Raw genomic sequence first — 19,372 nt, forward strand, 5'->3', positions numbered from 1 at the left:
AAATATGTTCAACCAGTTATTTTCAACAGGTCTTCAATAAGTTTATTGCCTTGTTTATAAATTTTTATTGTGCCCCGAGAATACTGTAGCAACTTGTTTGTAATAAACCTTACAATATGGCCGACTTCAGATACAAATGACATAGACCAAAATAAAGCCCTTAACAAGGGCTGATTTCCAGCTCAGAGTCCACACTAATGTGGTTTGGCCAAATTTCACCATGTAGGATGGAGACACCCCAGGCAATATTCACACACACAATATTAGAACCAGCTGGTGATAGAAGAATCTAGGAAAAAAGGCTCCTCGATTTAATTGGGAAAACAGGAGGAAGCATAAATTTTACTGCCATTAATAACTTCAAGCATCGTGATATGGTTCTACCCCAGCCTGAAGGAGACATGTGCTTTTTGTTAAAGTGTTTGCCACATCTGACCCCTATTGGTTGTTCACTTGATCAGGTAAGAAAATATAGGTTTATTTACAGGATAAATGAGGCCTATTAAAATTGAACAATGCAGTAGTCTATGAGGAGCTAGGTTCTGAAACAGATGTGTGAAATTCCCTAACAGTTTGGTAATAATAATAAGGCAAAACCAAGTTACTCTTTTTTTCTTTTTAAATTGCCTTTAATTTTCTTAAAGAAAAATATCATAAAAGCAAACTAGTCTCAAATAACTAGGTTGGAAAAACATTAATCTGACCATTTCCAGTTTTTAATAAGCCTAAAAAGGCCACTCCCAAGGTACTGCTGCTCTTTCACAAAATAGACAAGTTTCATTCATTCATTTATGAAGTTGTTGGTAAATTAAAAATTAAGCGTGTGTGTGTGTGTGTGTGTGTGTGTGTGTGTGTGTGTGTGCGCACACACACACACATTTAACCTGGTGAGAGAACGTCAAAGATGGTTGGAACATAACCTTGCCAGCTTTCTTTCAGGCATATATATGAGAGAATGGACTTAAGAAATAACTTTTGGTGTCTATGTGGTCAGTGTTTACACACCATAACAGTACCTTCGGGTGATCTCCAACAATAAGGGGAACCAGGATTGTGTAAACCAGAATAGTCAAACATCTCTCACTTAACTCTTGACCTGGATTAACTCCCTACATGCTGATGAAATTTTTCTACAGTCCAAGAAAATGCTCTGAATCCCAGAGCATTAAACACAATCCGGGAAAAATAAAATAGGCAGTGCTGCCACCCTCAAGCCCAGGTTTGAGTCTGCTCATAGAGCAAGAACCACTGTGTCAGTTAAGACCCCTGATAATGTCTGCCCATGAAGACTATGATCTGACACCACTCTCACTGAAACTGTGCAATAGGCTCAACAGAAGCTTTGGAACCTAGGACCCAATAAAGTTAATTCATGCACAAACCAACCAAATAAGTGACTACCTAGTTACACTTTAAACTTTGAAAAACCAAGGTTTGTGCATATAGAAATTTGTTTCAAGACTTAAATTTTGAAGAAAAAGAGAGGGGCAAAAACAGTCATTTTTCTGGGTGCAATGGTGTAGCCTATAAAGCAACAATTAGAGGTATGTGGTAGGAGGCCAAGTCTAGGCAGAAAGCAAGACCCGATCTTAAGAAAGGATGGAGGGAAGTAAGGGAGGAAAGAAGGAAGGAAGGCAGAGAGAAAACATACATATGTATGTAAAATAGATTAAAAGCTTCATGAAAATAGCATTGAGTGCTACACCTGGACCAGAGACAGTGCGGCCCTGATGATTAAAGGAGAAAATGTTTGAGTTAATTTTTTTTAAGTTAACTTACCTACAGGTTCATAAATATGTGAAAATGCTTAATAAATGCTAGTCTCAAATTACATAAAATATGAATCGAATTCTTCACTTTTAAGAGAAACATTCTAATTTTTGCTTATAAATGAGTTAATGGCTATCCCGGGCATTAGTTAAACACTGTAACTTCTAAATAATTATTTTTATATTTATTTTTAACTACGTGTCTCTGTGGGTTTATACACAAAAAAGTGCAGGTGCCCTAGAGCCAGAGGCATCTGATCCCCTGGAGCTGGTGTTATGAGCATATGTGAGCCACCTGACATGGGACTAGGAATGGAACTTGGGTTCTTTGCAAGAACAGTATGTGTTCTTAACCCCTGCCCCACTTTTAAAGAACATTTTTTGCTACCCAGGCAGGTGGTGCATGCCTTTAATACTAGCACTGGAGAGGCAGAGGCAGGTGGAGCTCTGTAAGTTTGAGGTAGGCCTGGTCTACAGAGCTAGTTCCAGGACAACCAACACTACACAAAGAAACCCTGTCTCAGGCGGATCTCTGTGAATTCAAGGCCAGCCTGGTCTACAGGGCAAGTTCTAGGACAGGCTCCAAAGCTACATTACTTAGACACTGGACAAAATTTTATGTACTTATGTGTACAGTATATTGAAACTTTGATTAATTCATTTGTGAGTTATAGTTTTGGTGATTAATATGGGGTTTTTCAAATAAAAGACTATATAATTTGGAAATAAAAATGATTTTTTACTTTAAAAAAGCTAGAGAAACCCTTTCTTGAAAGACCAAAAAAAGCAACAACAACAACAACAACAACAAAAACCCCCTCAAATACCCTATCTCAAAAAACCAATGAGAGAGAGAGAGAGAGAGAGAGAGAGAGAGAGAGAAAGAGAAGATGAAAGGGAGAGAGTTACCTGTGGGGGTTGAGCCATGCTTTTATTTTCTTTCCAATGTGTTAAAAACCAATATTTGAGTAAAGTATAATAAAAAGAATTTTTTAAAAAAGATATACAAAATAAATGTAAAATATTGTTACTACATCCAGGCCACAATATTATTTAGTCAAACAGTTGGATATGTAGTTTCAATTTCTGGGCTTACTCATTAAAGACTGGTAATAGATTAAAAGACTAATAAATAGATTAAATTGTTCAGTGGACCATACTTGGAATATAACTCCTGTCCTAATGAATAACAATTCATTAATGAAAGTTATGTGAGTGAAATCAAGGTACTATCCTAATGCTAAATAAAGAAGGCAGATGATGAAAATGGTTTTGGTTCTACCATATCTCACCGTGCTATCAGTACCCCATTCTCTTTCTTCATCTTTATCACAATGAACATGTGTGGGGCTTTCTAGTTACATAATTAATAGAAAGCAATTCTCACACCAGATACTCTGAACAAGCTTTTGGGATAGGTCCTACTTTGCTTCCCATTTTCTAAATAAGACAAAAGGCTGAGTGAAGATCAACTGATTCACCCAATATCACTCAGTCAATAAAAGGCAAAGGGAAAGTGAGTGCTTACCTCTTGATGTGCGCTTCTTTCATCCATTTACTCACCTAACTACACACCAAATACTGACAGCCTACAATCTGCCTGGCCATGTTCTAGGCCCTTGGGACACAGAGGTGAGGAAAAGTAATACAACTTTATTTTCATGAAACTTACAGTATTGGAGCCATGATGGGTAATGGTGGGGGTAATTGTGGTTAGTAGCGCAGCAATAAAGCACAAGATAATTATATAAAACAAATAAGAAAGACAGAGAAAAATAAAGCAAAGTGACATCAGGATTCAAAGTTTAAAAATGTCATTAAAATTAACTAGACACTGAAGCATGACAGAGACAATAGGCCATGCAAAAATAGTAGGCACTGACATTTCAGGTAAAAGGACCAAGAACCAGTATAGGAGGAATGCTTCTTGTTGTGTTCAAGCAACAACCGAGGAAGTCAATGAGGCATCAGCAGAAGGGAGAAAGAAAACACCAGGGGATGCAACAAAAGAAGTGAGGAGACAATATACAACACAAACATCTTGGAGGACATTTAATGGGCTCTGATGCTTTGAGATGTGTAAAGTTATTGGAGGTTTCTGTTTAATTTCTTTTTTAGATTTTTATTTCTTGTTTTATGTGTGTGAGTGTTTTTCCTGATTTTATGCATGTGCACCATGTGTGTCTGGCACTTGTGGAGGTCAGAAAAATGTGTTGAGTTTCTTGGAACTGGAATTACAAACAGTTGTAAGCTACTATGAGGGTGCAGAGAACTGAACTTCAGTCCCTTGCAAGAGCAACAGATGGTCTTATGAGCCCTGCCTCTCTCCAGTCTCCAGTGGTGGTTTCTGAGTAGAGAAGATTTTAACTTGGTCAACAGGATCACACTGCATGCTGTGTTAACAGACTGTAGGACAAGAGGGGAAACACAAGGATCAGTGAGAATGTTACTACTATGTTAAACCAGGAGAGAGTGTTGTGTCTGGGACCAGGGTCGTAGTGGTTCTAGCCTGAAAAGAGAGCAGACAGTTTGGATGCAGAGAGGGAGAAAATAAAGGACTCAAGGACAATGCCCCAGTTTAGTCATATTTAACTAGAAAGATGAAGTAACATTTGCTGAAATGAAAAAAGACTGGAAATACTGAGCTTTATTTACAGGTTGGGCAGAGATTATGAACTTAATTCTGAACTCAGTAAGCCTTTAGTGCTAACAAAACTTATAAATTATGACAATAGGAGTCAAGGCATCAGAGAGGAGGCTGGTACCATGTATTATTTTACAAATATTCAGGGTCATCCTTACAGGCAGAGTATTTAGATGGAATGGAGAAGCTACCAGAGGAATAAAACAGCTAGAAGATAAAGTCCAAGGTAAGACCTGAGACACATTCTAATGTGTAGAATGTATACAGACAGGGAGAAGAGGTGGAAGCAGGAGACTGAACGTGACTGGGAACCTAGGTCACAGGAAAAGCCTTAAAGGTACCAACCGTATCCTGGAAAACAAATGACAACAATTCCAGGAGGAGGCAACTGCAGAAATGCTGTCTAATACTCTAAGAGCGTGGGTGTGTGAGGGAGGTTGTAGGAGGAGAGAAGTGGGGAGGGGTACAACCAGCTTCCGGCATTTGTCTTTCCCAATCTTATGGATGAGCCAGCCAGTGTGTCCCCTGCCCTGCCCTGTCCCTTCCACTGCAGACGCGTGCTCAGGAGGGTGTCATTGATGACGAGGTGGAGGAGTAGAGTTCTCACCTAGGAGTGTGTTAGTCTCCAGAATTTACTGCATATGCTGAGCCACTGTGCTTAGGACCTCCTGTCTCTTTCAATTCCATACACACCAAATAAACTGGGAAAACATGAATAAAGAATAAGGCAGGTGACCTAACAATGTCTAAATGTAAAATGTCTGGGTCAAATGAGAGGGTTTGTGGCCTTACCTACATACAAATATAAAATTATTAGCAAGAACATGGATGGGGACATAAAAGAATGAATAAATAAATAAACGTAATAACAAACCCATCAAAATCTAAGAAAACCCACATACACAAAAACCTAGAAAATATATTCTGGCAAAAATCAAAAATGTCTTTTTAGTAAGATTTGAACTGCTAATCTGAAACTCGTGCATGATTCTACAGGATCATGAGCATGACAAGGGGAGTGAGAAAACAAAATTAACAGGTGGCAGATTTGTTTATTTTCACAAATGCAAAGATTCACATGTTTAAGATGAGACTTGTATATTTGTGTAAGTTTTTTAAACTTGAATTTAACTCTGTTTGGAAATGAAGTTAACATTTTAAAAGCTGATGTTGGAACACTGCTCAATTTCAAATGTACGCCAAAGCACCAATAAAGCTATAGCTTTACAGAACAGTGCACTCTGCCAAAGTGTGGTTATTGCTATTATTATGAAATGCATACTTCTGATGCTGTATCAGGAGGTGGCCGTGCTTTTTCACAAGAACCAATGTCATGATCAGCTAGCCTTTTCGAATGGTCAAATTTAGTCGGGTATCTGGGCTTGTTTCTGTGCTAATGCTAGTCTCTGACATATCAGTCCTTAACTTACAAAAGTCACAAAGAATCTCAGCAAACACTTGCCTGGCACATCAGTAAAACCGTAAGCAGTGTTCCCTAGAGCACTGATGAATGGATGGACTGTGACAAGGAATTTCCATGTCATCTCCAAAGCCTGAATACTCTGACAGAAGGAAGCACTCTCGAGACACATCAATGAAAACGTCTTAAGGAGTTTTGACAGATTCTTACGTGAGCCAAAAACAAAAAAATCTTTAAACACTTTTAGAAAGTTAACACTACTCAAAGCCAACAAACATCATGCAAGTAAAGTCAAGCTTTCTAAGTCACGCAGTTTTTATACACTCCCACTCACTGACAGAGCAGCATGAAATCCACCCTCCGAGGTGGTCAAGTAAGCAAACCCAGAAGCTCTGCTCAGAGTGTGTAGGGAGCACAGAACACGAAGGCTGCCGACTGGCATGGCTGAGCAGGAATAAACAAAGGGTCCTTGTGAAACATCAGTAAATCTAAAAGCAGCCAAGAAAAGGAAGACAAAGGGATCTAATTTATACACAAGGTTTTCTATAGAACCAAACAAAATTTTGTAACCATTTAAGAATTAACACCTTCTTTTATTCACAATTAGAAACAGGAAGAAACTACTCAAACAAACCAATTTCAGCAAAGATAGAAAAAAAATCTAATAATATTTTTTAACATTCTTTATCAATTCCTTTGTGTGTCTTTGATATTAAAAAGGAAAAGCAAAAAAAGAAATAAAAAGAAAAAGGAAAAAGAAAAAGTTAACTTTAAAATTTCTAAACAAAATAATTTATATGATAAAGTAATGTTAAAATACCTTTTGATTCTATTTAATTTTTGATTCTCTCAGAGACACACACACTAAAAGAGCTGAGGTCTAACATAATTTCTCCTTTGCCTTTAATAATTATTCAAACTATACAACGTTTTAAGTGTTTGTGTTATTTCAGTTCTTTTCTCACCCACACTAAAATGTGTGCAGCCTTTAAGGCCAATCTCACAACAGCTGGGGTTGCAGTGCATGAGTCACACACCCAGGAAACAGCGTGGTATGAGGATGGTTCTTAGACCCATATTCATTGTACGGTAGTTAAATCTATTATTAACAAGATGAAGAAGCTTAAATTATGGAGCCCTCAAATAATAAAAAGAAAATGCACTTAAAATTGATAATATTTCTACTGAAACAGGATAAAAATCACTTCTGGAAACTTCCACTACAAGCATGGCCCTATGAAAGAGTCAAAACAAGGTTTTTACAGTTTTCTTTCAATTTCTATTTCATGGAAATCACTCTTAGGACACACCAAAACATAACCTAAAATAACTTAGTTTATAAAAAACTCAACACGTTAAAATTATTTGAAAATAAAAGAAACTTAGGGAAAGATCAGAAACAGTGACAATTTCTGATGTCTAGAGAAGAAAAGGTCTAAATACTTCCCCTGGTTAAACTTGTTTTGGCGCTGAACATTACATGAATCAGTGAACATAAAATTGATGAGTACAAAATAATTATTATGTAAAAATAAGTGAAGTATATACTGCATATAGAGGAGTAAATATTGCTTTGTAAATGTTAAATTACATACACTAAATGAAATACATTTCATACATATACATGCAGATATATACAAATGCTTGTATACATATCATATATTCATTTGGGCACTGGATTGCTTACTCTGAGTCTAAAGTACTTTTCAAACCACAGCTTTTGTAACACTGTTTTTTTTCTTTTTTCTTTTTGAGACAGGGTTTCTCTATGTAACCCCAGCTGTACTGAACTTGCACTGTAGACCAGGCTGGCATCTAACTCACAGAGATCCACCTGCCTCTGTCTCCTGAGTGCTGGGATTAAAGATGTGCACCACCACTGCCCAGCTAACTCTTACTACACTTTTTACATAAGCTTCATGGCAAAAGATCAAACATGTTAAATATATCACTAAAGATTCCCTTGGGAAGGTTAGTTTATTGAATTAGGAACTGAAGATTCAATTTTCTACACATAAACCAATATGCTAACAAACGTAATGTCAGAAAATCAAGTATATGTGAAACGCAATCTTTGTGGACAAAGCAGAGAGGGACAATAAGGGAAGCAGGTTTGTTCATTTCAAAATTTTACAAGTCCATGCAGAAAGCATCAGAGCATTATTACCAGGATGGAAACCCCTGAGGAATTAATTTAGAATTCATTTAAAAATATACAATTTAAATAAGTTCCGTGGTCAGTTTCCAAAGTCTCGGGAGATTAGAATTAACACATCATTATATGAAAGGGAAATTGCTGCTATCCACACGCTCCTGGTATGAAAGAAGTGAGACATGATGGCCAAGCAGAGGGGTAAGAAAACTGTATTAAATGAAAATATACAACACCTTGAAGTCATTCAGAAAGTGCAAACTCTTGAGTGTACTAATAATATTTACAGCCTGTGCCAGAAGTCATCTTCAGAGCTGTACACCTGAGTAAAGACAATGACAGCTACGCACACACAGCACAGCCAGCACCGAGAAACTGCTTTGCTAAAACATACTAACTTCTAACTCAGCCCACAAGGTAACTAGAAGCTGGGTAAAAAGCCTGGTGTTTGGTCACTGTCCTAAAGACAATGTTTCCTGGGATTATAGGAACAAGAGGATCAGTCAGTGAGCACCTTTAGGATAGCTTAAGAATCCCAAAGCACCCCAGAATAACTGGCAGCCACCAGACTACCATGTAAACGAGAACAATTATTTATGATAGTGTGAAATCCCACCTTAACCCAGGAGAGCAAAATAAATCATCCTGTGGAAACCATTGTACTCCCATGAGGACTTTCTGAGTCACCTCACAGGACCAGAAAAGAGACAATGATCAACAAGACCACAGCTTGCCCAAGACCGCTGATTAATGTGTATGTTTTCCCCTCCCCTGACGTGGGTCACTGAATTCCTTCATCTCACTCTTCCCAGTGCACTGCACTGACTGCATCCTCCTACTGCTCTCTCCAATCACCCACAGGTCAGCCAGGTAAGTCTTGAGAGCCAGGGCTCTTGCCCTAAAACTCCACTAACAGCTCTTGATCACAGTCCTTCAGTTCACACTTTCAATTACATTATTGCTTTAATAGTACGTGAAAGAAAATGTTTCAGAAAATATAGTTGTAACTGACTTTAAGAGACTTGCTACAAACTGAAAGGCTGTATCCCTCACACACCAGACACTGAAGCCTGACTTTCAGGGTGCAGATGTTTCGGGGTGGAACTCTTGGGAGGCGAATACATCATTATGTGAGAGTGCTGTCTGAGATGGGCCATAGCAAGAATGTAGAGCACATCGTGGGTAAAGAGTCCAGCGGCAGTCTTCCCACCTACACCAGTCACACACACACTCATGTGAGAACTGACCTTCCTGAGAGAAAGGCACCAGGTGAGAGATCACAGCACTCAGTTTTAGAGTAATAATCACGCAGATACACTGAAGAAAGAAAAAAAGGAAAGTTGCCTGTGTCTCAGTTTCTCCATACACAAGCAATGCTGTATCCAAGGAAACATCTTCCACTTTCAAAGGAAAGGGAATTCACTCTAGTCCTTAAAGTGAGACCCTCCCCATGTGAGCACCATGTGAAACATCACTGAACAGAGGTCCACGGCAGTTGCCCCCGGCCAGAGGCCTTAAACAGACCCTCTGGACTACGCTTGCTTGTCAGTCAGCGGTCTGCTTCCATTGCCCTTGGTTTTACAGAACAGAGAAAGGCTCTACTTTGTGGAGGGCAGAGGATAAATGAAGAGCAGGTCAGTTCTAAGTGAGTGAAATACAGTATCAGTGGACCCAACAGTCCTTGACTCCAGACAGAGTCTGGAGGCTAATGACTACAGACTAATGACTACAGGCTAATGACTACAGACAGAGCCTCCAGGCCTGCCTGTTGGCATATTGAGACCCAAGACTCCAATGAGACAGAACTGCAGCTGGTTACAGAAGTCTCAGGTTAGGTCTTGATCACGCAATGCTCCTAAGAGGCTCTGGGTCCAGGTGTGATCCAGTGTTATGGTGTAGGTGATGAGAAGACTTCCAGCTTCATACCATCTCTAAACCCGGCATCATGACAGAAAGAATCAAGGTCTACTTGGGAGGTGAAGGAGCAGCAAGGAGATACCACTCTTTCTGCATTTAGGACTGGTCCTTCCATGTTAACTACCAAGAAAAATCCCGCTGAGCCTGAATGCAGGAAATGAGTAAAGATGAACATTTGTGTCTGCCTTGGCCCCAATAAAGGTTTGAAGTGGTAAATTATTCTTTTAGGGCACTCACGCACTCCATCTTAAACAATACATTAAGTTTGCACTTGGCTTTGAGTTTGTTTTCTACAGCAGAAATAATGAAGGCACACCAGGTACTGACACACTGTAAACTTGTACTTAGGGTACCACCTAGTGGTGACACAGCAACAGTGACCACAGCTCAGAGAAAATAGGCATCCTGATTTAGAAGTCCTGAAAGGAGTGAACAGATGACAGAGAATGGATTTTATCTAAACGTTAAAAGAAGAGGCATTCAGGCTATTTCAACAAACAAGAGTAAATTTCAGAGACCTATTTTCTCTCCACATGCACATAATAGGGTGCCAGAAATTGAGCAATTGATGTTTATGAATTCAGAAAACTTAAAAATGCTATTCTCTGACAACTCGAATTCAAGTAACTGCACAGAAAGAAATTAATAAGAACTTATCAGGCAAATTGGAAGAGGGAATAAAGTAACAAAATCCAAACAAATCCTTGAGCTGGAAAGCATGCTAAATGATATGAAAAATGTGACAGAAGGCATCAACAGTGAGACAGATCAAAGTCCAGAGATAGCTACGGGAAAATACAGTCACAGGGGCAAACAAAGGGCTAAGATGAACGGAAGACATCGCACAAGAGCAACTGTTAGGTTACCAGACTGAATCAGACTTGAGAAGTCACAGCAGTAGAAAGTTTATTCAAAGACAATAACAGAAAACCTCTAAACCCAGAAACAAATTCAAATAGCTAAATACAGAAAGGTCAAAGGTTACAAGTCAAATTCACAGTTTGGATTTAAGAGAGAGGAAATATTAAAAAGAGGTAAGATAAAATATCAAAAATTCAAAATGCAGAAAGAGTTAGAATACAAGCATACTGTTGTATTTGAAAATAAGACAGGAATTACAAAGGAAACAAAAACAAAATAAAACAATCCAAAAAAGTTATATAATGGTTATAGAAAATTCTGACATGAATAATGACATTAAATTTAAATCAATTAAATTCTCCAAGCAAAACACAGAGCAACAAGGGAGAGCTGGAGGGCTGGCCAACCCTGCAACTACCCAGGTTCAGAACCAGGTGTGAGTTCAACATCTACCTCACCAATGATCTGCAGGAACACGTGAAAGGGCCAGTCCAGCAGACCCAAAACTGCAAAATCTCCATGACATAGGGCAACAACAGGATATCCAACAGGAGTCCCAGTGAGGGCCCAGCATCGACAGTGTAGCAGAAACCAGAGAGGCCTCGAATCAGACCAATGATCTTTGCAAAGAACACTTGCAAATAAAGATGTATGGACAAAAGGGTTTACTGCGTGACTCACTGTGTCACACTGCAGATTCTAGGACGAGATTGATTTTTCCCATTTTTCTTCTTTCCTATTTTCCTTCCTTAAATTTTGTTTTTGGGAGACTGCAAAGGCAGAATGCAGATATGAGGGGACAGGGAAATGAATGGGATTGAGATACATGATGTGAAAGACACAAAGAATAAATAAAAAGAAATTTAAACAAACAACAACATATGCTTGGGTAATAATCTAATGAATACAGATGAAAAAATACTTCCTACCAAAACATTAATTCACTAGCATATAAAAATGTTCACTACCATTAAGTGATATTCATGTCAGAAATGCAAGGATGGTTTAGTACACCCAAATCAATAAACATGATATAACACATAAATAGAATGAAAACTCTATCTAATTAGACAAAAAAGCAAAGCAAAGCATTTAACAGAATAAAATATCCCTTAATGAAAGAAAACTCTGAGAAAATTATGTGTCAGGGCATGGTACCTAAATATAATAAAAGCGACACACAACAAACCCATAGATAATATACTAAACAGACAACAGCTAGATTTCCTTCTAAATTGTGATAATTTGCAAATTATATAACCTTATTTGTATAAAACTTCCAAAATTCTACCCTATTTAAGTTAATTTTAAAAACTCAACAAAATTTCAATACACAAAATGAACATATACAAGTTAGTGGGACTCCTATATAACAAACAGTGAGTTACAAAAGTAGACATGATGGATGCAATCTTATTTTAAAAAGGTAAAAAAAATGCCTGGTAATGAAGTTTAACAAAAATAAAAGAGCTCCATAATATTTATAAAATACTGATGAACGACACTGAACATTGAAGGATGTATATATACACACACATACACACACACACACACACATACACACACATTCACACACACTCATGAAATGCATTATGTGTTCATGAAATGGAAAAACAAATACTACTAAAAATCCATGTTGTCCAAAGCAATTTACAGATTCTGTAAAATAGTTATCAAATACCAACGACATTCTCCATAGAACTAATAAAAACAATACTAAAGTTCATATGAAACCACAAAATGCTGACCAATCAAAGCAATTTTGAGGAAAATAAAAGCTAAGAGAATTACTTGCTTTCAAAATCTATTAGAAGATATGATAATTTGATAGTCTAGGTATTGGAACAAAAATAAGACAGAAAAGTGGAACAGAAGAGAGAACTTAGGAGTAAACCCAAACCTACATGAAATTGATTTCCAACAAAAGGTGCTGAGCACAGGTATCAGAAAAGGACTAACTCCCCAAAAGATGGCCTAGAGGAACACCACATACGTACAGAAGAAACTAGACATTATTAATCATTATACTTATGTATAATTTTTATAAATCAAGTTAAAATGTATTAAAGACTTAAATATAAGACGTCTACCTATGACAATATTGGACGAAACTACATGAGAAATGTTTTGAGACATTACTTTTGGAAAAGATCCCCAAAGCTTAGCTAAGGAAGCCCAAATGGGTAGGGACACACTGAACTCAAAGGCCTCTGCACAACAAAGGCAACAGCAGAGTAACGAGACAATCTACAGAATGGAAAAAAATTATAAACTTTCCAATTGATAGGGCATCAAAATCCAGAAGATAGAAGAAACTAAAATTTCAGTGGTAGATAGTAAAATAATACAATAAAAAATGTGCAACAAACCTAAACAGATATTTCTTTAAAATGGCAGAGCAGTGAGATCAGAAGAGTTGGTCATGCATTGACAGTCAGGAAGCAGAGAGTGAGTGGAAAGTGGTATTGAACTATACATCTTCAAGACCTGCCCCTAGTGACCACTTCCTCCAGCAAGCCTCATATCTTAAAGGATCTACAAGGACTTCCCAACCAGCACCAGGGTACCAAGTGTTCAGGCACATGAGTCTATGAGGGGTATTTCACAAAGGAGTAGTAAAGTCCAATGGTTTAAGTGTCCTATTCCAGTTCATTCTACAACTAGGAAATCCTGGGATAGGCTATATTTTATTAATCTGCTTATTTTTTAACTATTCAATATGTAGTTGAAGAACTTACAAGGGATGATTTTTCTCAGAAGTCTTTTCTACACAAAGTTCAACTTTCCATTAATGCTGGAAATGTCAAGAACCATCATCATCAATGTAAAGCATACCTAGGAGTGCGGTGAGCTTTGGGAGAAGCCCGACTTGTACCATCTTGTTCCTCAGGCCTGTGTCAAATGAGAGGTTTAATAAAAGCCGGAGGGTGATATTCAGGAGATCTTCATGCTCACAGGGTATCATTTTCACCAGTTTTTCAACAATATCCATCTCCACCTATAGTAAAAAAATAAAACACATTTACATTAGATTGTAAAATAAGATATAAAAGCTTACACCGCCTGTTTTTATATGAATGAATAATATTTCATAACTATGTATTAGCTTATATTCTCATTTCAATCTGTAAATCAAACTTTTAAGAGGAAACATGCACTCCTATATCACCCATTCCCTTCCCTCATTTATCTGCCATCAACTGGATAACAAATTGCATTTGATCCTTGAAAACTGCAAATTGAGCATGACACACTAACATTCCAGAATTCTACAAGAACAAATAAGGTTTTATTTGGCTTTCAAGATTTCCTATGTCTGAAAAGAGTGGACAAATAAAACAAGTAGTATATATACAATGTGATAAAAGTAGTATATATACAATGTGATAAACAAGTAGTAAATATATAATGTGATAAAAAAGTAGTAAATATACAATGTGATAAACAAGTAGTATATATACAATGTGATAAACAAATAGTATATATACAATGTGATAAACAAGTAGTAAATATACAATGTGATAAACAAATGAATGTGCAGAGGGCTCTGGAAGCAGTGTGGAAAAAGTTGTTAATGCATCAAGAAGAGAGAACTTCAAATTAAGAACAAAGTCTTAATGAATTATGAATTTGTTTTCTGATTAAGAAAAGTACTATCAGTGCAGACCAAAAGAAGCCAGTAAGCAGAAATGCATTACTTAGGTAATAATTAGTTCTTAGCTATGGCCACAAGATAAAGTATATAGAGATTAGCAGAAGTTTAAGGACAATCCTTAGACAGATTATGGAGGTGCTGCTTAATTTGGCTAAGGAAGTCAACCTTATTTTATACATAGCAGTCTTTTTCTTGCAATTTTAAGTCCAAGGGGTGATAGGTCAGAGTAGTTTTTTGGCATGAAACCCCTGTGAAATCAAGGTTCTAGATGATAGCCAAAAGACAAGTGTTTGTAAGGAGGTATACACCTAACAAAAGAGGTCTCAGGCCCTTTAGCTACACAGTGAAGGTAACTGTCAATGCCATTAACTAAAACTAGTAAATGTAAATACAAGTCTGGGACACTGAAGATAAAACATCAATTTTTGTTATGTTTAATTCAAGAATATTTTGAAATCTTATGAAAATTGGGAATGACTCTAGACTGTAAGAATGAACTAAAATTTTAGATTGAGGCTCAGTTTACAGACTCTAGCAAGACTAATTTGACCATTTGTTTTAACACAACTCATGAATTAATATTTTTCTTTGCTTTTTTAATTTGCAGTTTTAGAAAAAAACCACCCAAGTACTCCTGCTCCTAAAATATATCCTTAGTCAATTACATTTTTAAATAACTGAAAAAATAAAATCAAATAGAGACTATTTTATGATTCATTAAATTAAATTTAGAGCTCGCTAAGGTTTCACTGGGATAGATCTATGTTTATTAGTTTACAGTTTATAGCTCCTCCAGTGTCAGATGCAACAGAGACCACATTATATACAGAGGATAAAATATCAATTGCCATTTAAAGCAAAAGTTTGCTGATGTCTACTCTAGAAAATTATAACACTGCATCAAGAGATCTTGTACTATGGTGGGAAGTTATAAACAGAATTGCCATATTTATCTGGTAATGGAAGTCCTATGTTAAGATTTTTATGTTAGCAACCATAAAAATCTGGTTGTAAAATACCTCATATCTAAAATGAGAAATTGGGGGCTGGAGAGATGGCTCAGAGGTTAAGAGCACCAGCTGTTCTTCCAGAGGTCCTGAGTTCAATTCCCAGCAGCTACATGGTGGCTCACAACCATCTACAGTGAGATCTGGTGCCCTCTTCTGGTTTAAAAGCATACATGTAGGCAGAACACTATATATAATAAATAAATCTTTTTAAAAAAATAAATAAAATGAGAAATTGTATAAAAGTTCATCTACTTTAGAAAAAATGAAATATTTATAAATATCACACCAAACTTTTGGGCTGACACTAAAATTAACAGGAGATATAAATAATACAGAAAGCAGAACAAATAGAAAAAGAATAACACTAGGCTTTGCACTGCCTGATGTCAAAGCTTACAAAGCTCCAATAATCAAGAAAAAGGTATAAATGAAAGAATATCACACACACACACACACACACACAAGCATGCACACATGATACAGATACACATGTATGTGCACTGGAATGCAGTGGGAAATCTTTAACAGAACAACAGATACGCAGATAACTGCCTTATAGTGTAGTGCAAAGCAATAACACAAAGACAACTTAATGATGAAAAGCATCTTTTAACATCACATCTGAAACAAGACTGAAATTGACAATATTCAAAAGTAAATTTTTAAAAGATTTTTATTGTATGTGTATGTGAGTGTCTGCTGGTCTATATGAGCATGAAATGCATGCAGATGCCTAAAGAGGTTGTCAGACCCCTGGGACCAGAGCATCAGGTGTTGTGAGCAGCTCAGTATAATGCTGGGAATGGAATGATGCTCCTCTGCAAGGGAAGCACACGCTCTTTATGTTTGTTTGTTTGTTTTTAAGTTTTTTTGAGATAGAGTTTCTCAGTACAGCTCTGACTGTACTGGAACTCACTCTGTAGAAAAAGGATGGTCTTGAACTCACAGAGATCCACCTGCCTCTGCCTCCTGAGTGCTGGGATTAAAGGTGTATGCCACCATTGTCCACAGCAGGTGTTCTTAACCCAAAAAGCACATTTTTTTTCTTGTTTTTTTGAGACAAGGTTTCTCTGTGTAGGCCTGAATGTCCTGGAACTCGCTCTATAAAACGAGACTGGGCCTTGAACTCACAAAGATCCAGCTGCAACAAAATCCCTATGAAACTTCTTGAAGAAAATTCTTGTGAGTTAAGATTGCTTCAACACAACCCATTAAAAGTATTTTTATATGCTGGACATCACCAGAACTAAAATTTGCTCTTCATGGGAGAATAAAAAAAGATAAGCTACAGAAAACAAAATACATTAAAAAAATAACTGATAAAAGCTTTGTTTCTGAAATACATAATAAAATTGAGTCATTAGTAAAATCAATAAACAAACCCATACAATTTACATCCTCTCTGCTGCTGCTCTTGAACTCACAAGCTAGTTGATTCACTCATATTACAAGAATGAGATACCCGGTTAATATAATTATATCTCAACTCTATGATAACTAGTACATAATTTAATGCACCAATTAAAATGACTTTTATGGTAAATATAAATTTACCTTAAATCATATGAGGATATAAAAATGTAACTTAAAATACATGAGAAATACGTAAATTTACCTTAAAATACATGGGGAATATCTAAATTTACCTAAAATAGATGTAGGTGAGATTAATGTTAATCCCTTCACAGATGAGAAACTATTAGCCCTTGATGGCTGCTGGGGGAGGGACAATCAGTTTTCTTAAGGGATGTAGCCCTGAGAGGCTGTCCATGCTCCAAGACACCATCCTACACCATGCTTACACAGGTAGCACTAAAGGGACTTGGTAGATTTAAAAAAACAAAAAGGAGTTCATGGAGTTGGGAAGGAAAGTGGAGTGTGGTAGAGAGTAGGGAGAAATGGAAGGGAATGTGAATTAGATTTGATCAAAACACATACATAAAGATATGAAATTCTCAATTAAATCGTTATAAAATTGCTCTTAGTCTTGCTTAAAAACAAGAAAATAATGGGATTAGGAGTGTACACCTGTAATCCCAGCAAAATATCAGCAGTTCAAGACCAACCTTGCTACTTATGTTTGAAGACAGCCTGTGCTAAAAGACACAACTTGTCTCAAAAGACCTCTAAAACAACCCACCCACCCAAACCAAACCATACCAAAACAAACAAACAAACAAACAAACAAACCACCAACCAACTAACCAACAATAAAATAAAAATTAAATTCTCCCCCTCAGGAGGCAAAGAAAAACAAATGTTTAGAGCTGACTCTACAGTCACACTCAAGGACAGTACGTAGTGTCTGTGATCCTTTGCTATCTCAGGGTAAAACCAGGAAGCTAGAGTGACACATGTACTGAAGCACATAATGTCTAGCTTAGTTCTAAAATACCAATTTCATAAGGTGCTGTCACATATAAGGGCATTTCTCCCACATAAAATTGGAACATGTGTGTCTAAAGTAAAAATCTGGATAAGATTAAACACTTTTCATAACTCTGGATGAGAAATTAACTTTGTTGAACCTCATTATTTTCTTCCCCAATAAAGCTGATATATGATGAGATGCACTGCTTTCTATCTTCTGATTCTATATTACTGGATTTAAATGTAAATGAAAACTAACGTTGAGATCTTTCTGGTAGGTTGATCATACTTAAATATAAGCATCTGGGCTAAACTGCATACACTAAAATCAGAAATGCAAGAGGTAAAATAGTTAAACCCAAATGAACCTGAAGTTTAAACTATTATTTTTAAGATATCATGTGTGTCTATTCTATGTCATAGTAGACAATACTTTTATCTAGAAAGATGCAATTATCTAGAAGAGTGATGATATTGGCTATATTTCCTAATAAAGCTGTTACACTTACTATAAATTACCTTAGTAGGGATAAAAAATGTTTACACTTTATCAGAATATGTTAACTTAAAAACAGCTAATATAGACCATTTGAAATAGCTTTGTACGTTACCATGTCATTTTTATTCTCCATAAAAATACTGAGTTTCTTTAAGAATGACACAACTAAAATGAGCAGCTCAAAATTGTCCCGATCAAGAGCCTTCACCAGCATGTGAACTATATTCTTGTTCCTCATCTTCAGTTCTGTACGTGTGTCCTCAGCAAGATTCAGAAGTAAATAGAGAGCAACTGAGAAAGAAAACACATGAGAGTTGAATGGCTGGCATATTAAATTAATAATTTAAATAATCAGTTCTACTTACCAAGGTCATGGACACATTTCTAAAAACGTTCTATATTATTTTAAAATTTTTTAATGTAATCAAAACATTCAAACTTTATCAAATGAGATATTGATATTATAAAACACAGAATATTCCTTTAATTAATCTACTTTATTAAGGTTTTAGTTAGCACACAATATATTAAACTTCATTGTACATTTTCAAATTTCCTTTGTTTTTGCTAATCCTCCTCACTCTGCAGCATACCCAAACTACCTTGTGCCCAGTAGCCTCATTTCTGCTTCCATGCCACATATGTTCTGTGCACACTATATTCTTATGAAGCCGAGACCATAAGAATAAATCTAATGGTTTGCATTCTCCAGAAGCTGCAAGTTTAATAGGAAATAAATGATAAAGATTTATAAATAGGCAAATAATAAACAAGGGAAATAACTTTATACATATAAAAATAAGGAGTTATCATTAAACAAAATTTTAATCTCCAACAGCTACTTGCCATCCCTAGGGATACATCTGACACATTTGAGGATATGAAAGCATCTATTTCTTACATTTAATCACATCTTCTGTTAGTCACTACAAGAGTCAGGAAGTACAACTGTTATGTCAGATGGTGCTACTAGGTCTAAGTACAATTTCCTTTAGAGGCCTGTAATAATGACATCAGTTCCCTACTGAAACTCCAGAGTCCTTTCTGAAAGTGAGAATTATATGATTCGCTGACA

General features: G+C 36.5%; 1 protein-coding gene across 3 annotated transcripts in view; it reads right to left on the reverse strand.

Annotated features, from left to right (window-relative positions):
* The window catches only part of Kifap3 (kinesin associated protein 3), a 142,014-nt gene that overhangs the window by 74,486 nt on the left and 48,156 nt on the right, over window positions 1-19,372 (reverse strand). For all 3 annotated transcript variants that reach the window (XM_087906340.1, XM_048421014.3, XM_087906341.1), the window contains exons 9-10: window positions 18,410-18,588; window positions 13,599-13,761 (exon numbers count right to left, since the gene is read on the reverse strand). In XM_087906340.1, the coding sequence (XP_087762466.1) occupies window positions 13,599-13,761; window positions 18,410-18,588 (342 nt within the window). The remainder of the gene's footprint in view (window positions 1-13,598; window positions 13,762-18,409; window positions 18,589-19,372) is intronic.

This window comes from Myodes glareolus, chromosome 5, assembly GCF_982192425.1.
Source record: "Myodes glareolus chromosome 5, mMyoGla1.1, whole genome shotgun sequence".
In the NCBI taxonomy this organism is placed as follows: domain Eukaryota; kingdom Metazoa; phylum Chordata; class Mammalia; order Rodentia; family Cricetidae; genus Myodes; species Myodes glareolus.